A 4718-nucleotide genomic window follows, 5' to 3' on the forward strand; every position below is an offset into this window, starting at 1 on the left:
CCACACCTCAATGTCTAGGCATTTATTCTCTACATAAGTATTAGCCTTTTTTCTGTTATTGGTCAATAATGGGGCGTCCAATCAATATTGCACCATACAATACTGACCCTTGAGATTTAGCAATTTAAATTCGAATTTTTTAACTCCAAACCTTTTATTCTATCATAATTACATTTAGTACCTGTTTTATGTGATTTATTGAACATTTTGGTTTTTGAAAGAATTCAATGTGCATTTATTTAACATGCAGTCGCTTTGAGAATTCATTGAATACGAATTTGCATAAATGAAACATTTATCATAGAAACGCTTTTGGTTGGAGCACCAAGATGAATCTATCTCCATCAAAGTTTTCATCTTGGGAAATTTGCATGCTTCTTTTCCATTTACCTAAATTGGCCAGGCTCGTGAAGCCGACCATTCCGAAGGATAACCTAGGAGAACTTGACCCTAGTGATCTACCAGGCTCCCTAATGTGATTTTAACTATTGCGAATACTTGACAATTAGTGAAGAGTTAACTTCAAGGTAAATTGACGAAAAGTGAGATTTATTAGATCAAATGTTAGGGAAGAATTTATATTCACACATATAGAACTTACGCATATCTATGGATTTGACATAAAACAATCGTGGACATGGGGAGTGATCCCTAGTTGACATGACTTTCATGCTTATCACTGATACAACTACATACCCAATTCTTAAAAGATGGATTCTTAAATTCAATTTAGATGATTTATATACTTGCATGTTCAACCACATAGATTACGCTAACTTTTATCTACTTTTTCCTTCTGGTATAAATCCTTGAGCAAAACGTTATGATAGGATATGGCAATGTGAATATATAATAGAACATTGCATATAACACTTCTGCACAAGTAAAATTGAGAAATAAGATAAATAAGAACGAGAATAAAAATAAAATTCAATTTAGATGATTTATATATGTGGATGTTCAACCACATAGATTACATTAACTTTCATGTACTTTTTCTTTCTGGTATAAATCCTTGAATAGAACTTTATGATAGGATACGGTAATGTGAATACATAATAGAGCATTGAATATAACAGTTTTGTACAAGTAAAATCTCTAAATCTTAAAAATGAATAAACTAATTAGAGCAAAATTTAAGAATGAGATAAACAAGAATGAGAATAAGTTGGAAAGCCGGATAAACCGACTAAGAATAATTATGTGTAAACTAATTTTAAATATTTTTAGAAAACTAACCCTCCGGTTACAACACGTTTTGGAATTTCGATCTGAATGGGTCCACAAAATTCAATGGGAAGAGGGAACTGGATTACGAGTTAAGTGTACGGAAATACTTAGTGAAGGTATGGACAGAAAAAAATACGATTCACTTCGAATTGCAGCAGTCTATTCTACTTCTAGAACAATTCCAGGCGGGCAGAGATAGAGAAGGGGAAATTAAATAAATTCGTCTATCCTTCTAAGAGGATCGATATTGTTATGTGGACACGTCGGGGAATCTGTTGATTTTGATTTAAGGCTCCTTCTCACTCTCTCTGTGTATATATATTGCATGGAGTGGAGTAGATGAGAGCAGAAAAAGGTTTCGAGGTTTAGAAAAGAAAAAGAGAAATGGAGCGTTCAAAGCTGTTGGGTTTTGTGGTCTTGATATGCTTTACTATTCCAACGATATCATGTTCTTCGGACAGACTGTTTAGTGGTTGGCCGAAGTCTAGCAGCGATGAAAATGTAAAAATAAGGGTGAATATGACGCGCAGATCAGAGAGAGAGTTGGGTTTTTCTGAGAGATTGGGTTTGGCTGTGGATCGAAGTAAGAAGCGAATGAAGAAGATAGAGGCATTGATAAGAGGGCAATTAGACGCTGAAACGCCCGTTGAAGTAGGGGATGGAGAATTTCTGATGAGCGTTGCACTGGGAACGCCCTCTGTGAGCTTCGAAGCGATTGTGGACACGGGGAGCGATCTGATTTGGACTCAGTGCAAGCCTTGCAAGGACTGCTTCTCTCAGCCTACGCCAATCTTCGACCCCTCCAAGTCCCCCACATTTTCCACAATTCCCTGCGGTGATTCTCTTTGTGACGCCTTGGGGAGTACGCAAACCGGATGCAATCCAGATTGTACCTTTATGTATCAGTATGGCGATGGTTCCTTCACCAGCGGCGACCTGGCTTACGAGACATTGTCAATTGGGAGCAGCAAGGTTAAAGGCATTGCATTTGGATGCGGGCATGACAACGAAGGACAAGGATTCTCTCAGGGTGGTGGCCTTGTGGGACTGGGAAGAGGTGGTCTCTCCCTTATCTCACAGCTGGGTTCCAAAGCAGAGAACATGTTCTCTTACTGTCTTTTGCCCATCACCGACTCTTCTTCACAAACCAGCCCCCTCTTTTTCGGCGAGGGTGCTTCCTTGAGCGGAGGAGCCAAGACTCTCCCACTCATCAAGAGCAGTATCATTCCCACTTTCTGGTACATTCCTATTACAGGAATCACCCTCAATGGTAAGGCACTAGATATTCCTCCTGGAACTTTCGATCTGCAATCGGACGGCAGCGGAGGTATGATCATCGACTCCGGAACCACTGTTACCATCCTGGACCAGGCTGCCTACTCTCCTCTTAAGGAAGCAATTCAGTCCGCCATTGATCTCACTCCTGTAGACGGCTCTTCTACAGGTTTGGATCTTTGTTACCACACATCATCCGCTCACCTCACCTTGCCAACCCTCGTCTTCAACTTCAAAGGCGGCGTGGATTACGAGCTTCCGGCAGACAACTTTTTCATTCAGGCATCTGAAAATCTCTTGTGCCTGGCAATGTTGGGTGAACCATCGGGGAATCCTTCCATCTTCGGAAACATACAGCAGCAAAACTTCCATATCCTTTACAACAATGCTCAGAACACGCTCTCTTTCAAGCCCACTAAGTGTGATTCTCTTTAAATCATCATCTCCCTCTTCTAATTCTTCTTCTTCTCTTTTTCTGTCTCTCTCATTTCCTCTTCCTCTGTCCTTCGAATGCAATATGTGATCTCGTCTCCTGCGTCTGCCTATTGCACTGTCCGATATGCGAATCATGTAAATTTTCATCTTCGTAGCTGCTTATTTTCAGTAAAATTGTTTGGCCCCTGTTGTTCTCGGGGACCTTCATTTATGGTTCCTTATGATATGCTACACTATGTGTGTTATTTTGGCATGGAAATGAAGGTGCGATAATTGATTATCAAAATATAAATTGCGAGTTAAAACAACGACAAGAGAATTTATATAATTATAAAGCATTTGTAATGGTCTTATCTTTTCTTCAAGTCTTAAGTGTAAAATAAATTATTGTATGCCTATGAATATTTTTAATGGTATTTAACTTTAAGATCCGTGTCTGTGATTTATACATTCAAATAATACTTATTTTCAATCATGTCCGCATTTCACATTACTAAGATCAAACACAATTTAATGTAGCCTATATATAAGGTAAGGTTGTTGCTAAGAAGGTCTCTCTAATTTTCTCACAATTACTATTGTATAATTTTCTACTAGAGAAGACGAGTTCTCGAGAATTAAGAATATCATTTTGGAGCCTTTGCAATTTATTTAAAAGTGCTAATATTTAAGGCTATGCCTATATCACGATTCACGATTACCTATCAGCGCTTTATAGTGCATTCGATGACATCTTACACAAATCTTATATAGAAAACTTATTGATGGTGAATCGGGGCCTCTCATTTGAAAGGTTGCTACTACACTACAACGCACCTTAGATAATAAAATTAAATTATGTAATGTATTTGTGCTTCAGAGTATGGATGTTAGACCACACATCAATTTTCAGCCATTGATAATGTGACATGATTACTTGTTTTCAACATTTTAATAGGATTGCATTAGGTTTTGGAACTTTTTTTCGTGACCTAAAAAATTAAAATATTAGTGGACTACAACATAATAACACAATTATTGAGAAAAGTTTTGATTGCCTACAAAAAATCATAGTATCTTCACTCTTTCACCTTGTAAATCCTAACATGTTAATTTCAATTTCACATGATCTATGTTGCAGTGTCTACTTACGTATTATTATAGTCCAATGAACACAAAGGATACTAAAATCAATTATTTGAGAGAGTTGACACTTATTAGATTTTTAGATAGCCAAAAAACTTCTCAGATGAATAAAATATTGGTTGAGATAATTCTTAAATAGATATTATTATATTTATTTAAATAAACAATAATTTCTTAAAAAATATCCTTAATATAGAGGGAGAGAGAACTAATTATATATTCCAAGGAAAAAGTATTCGTAGTATTACATAGTTTACAATTGATAAAGCATTAACAAGTAAGAAACACACAATGAATAATAAATAAAACATATAAATTTAAAATAATTATTAAATCAACCTCATACTTATTTCACCTTGACAATGCAAGGAGGGTAAGAGGAGGGATGGCGGCCCAATATGCTATTCATATAGTTTCTAAGGGCATTGGACAACATCTAAACTAACATCTTAGCTTATATTTTCTTAGTTTATCCAATTGGGCGATGAAGGTGAAGAGTGGAGTGCATTTACATTTGATTAAATTCTTGTTCTAATTTCATTCTTATTATTTATTTATTATCTTGTAAAACTATTGTGCTAACTAGATAATGTGCAACCTTTGTTAAGGATTTTTCCATCTCCCTCGACCCTATCAACCACCTAAGGTGAGAT

General features: G+C 36.5%; 1 protein-coding gene across 1 annotated transcript; it reads left to right on the top strand.

Moving 5' to 3' along the window:
- The first annotated feature begins 1614 nt into the window (after window positions 1-1614).
- Window positions 1615-2940, top strand: LOC131865657 (aspartic proteinase nepenthesin-1-like). Its single transcript, XM_059215331.1, has one exon. The coding sequence runs from the start codon at window positions 1615-1617 to the stop codon at window positions 2938-2940; it is 1326 nt and encodes a 441-aa protein (XP_059071314.1).
- The last annotated feature ends 1778 nt before the right edge of the window (window positions 2941-4718 follow it).

This window comes from Cryptomeria japonica, unplaced genomic scaffold, assembly GCF_030272615.1.
Source record: "Cryptomeria japonica unplaced genomic scaffold, Sugi_1.0 HiC_scaffold_116, whole genome shotgun sequence".
In the NCBI taxonomy this organism is placed as follows: domain Eukaryota; kingdom Viridiplantae; phylum Streptophyta; class Pinopsida; order Cupressales; family Cupressaceae; genus Cryptomeria; species Cryptomeria japonica.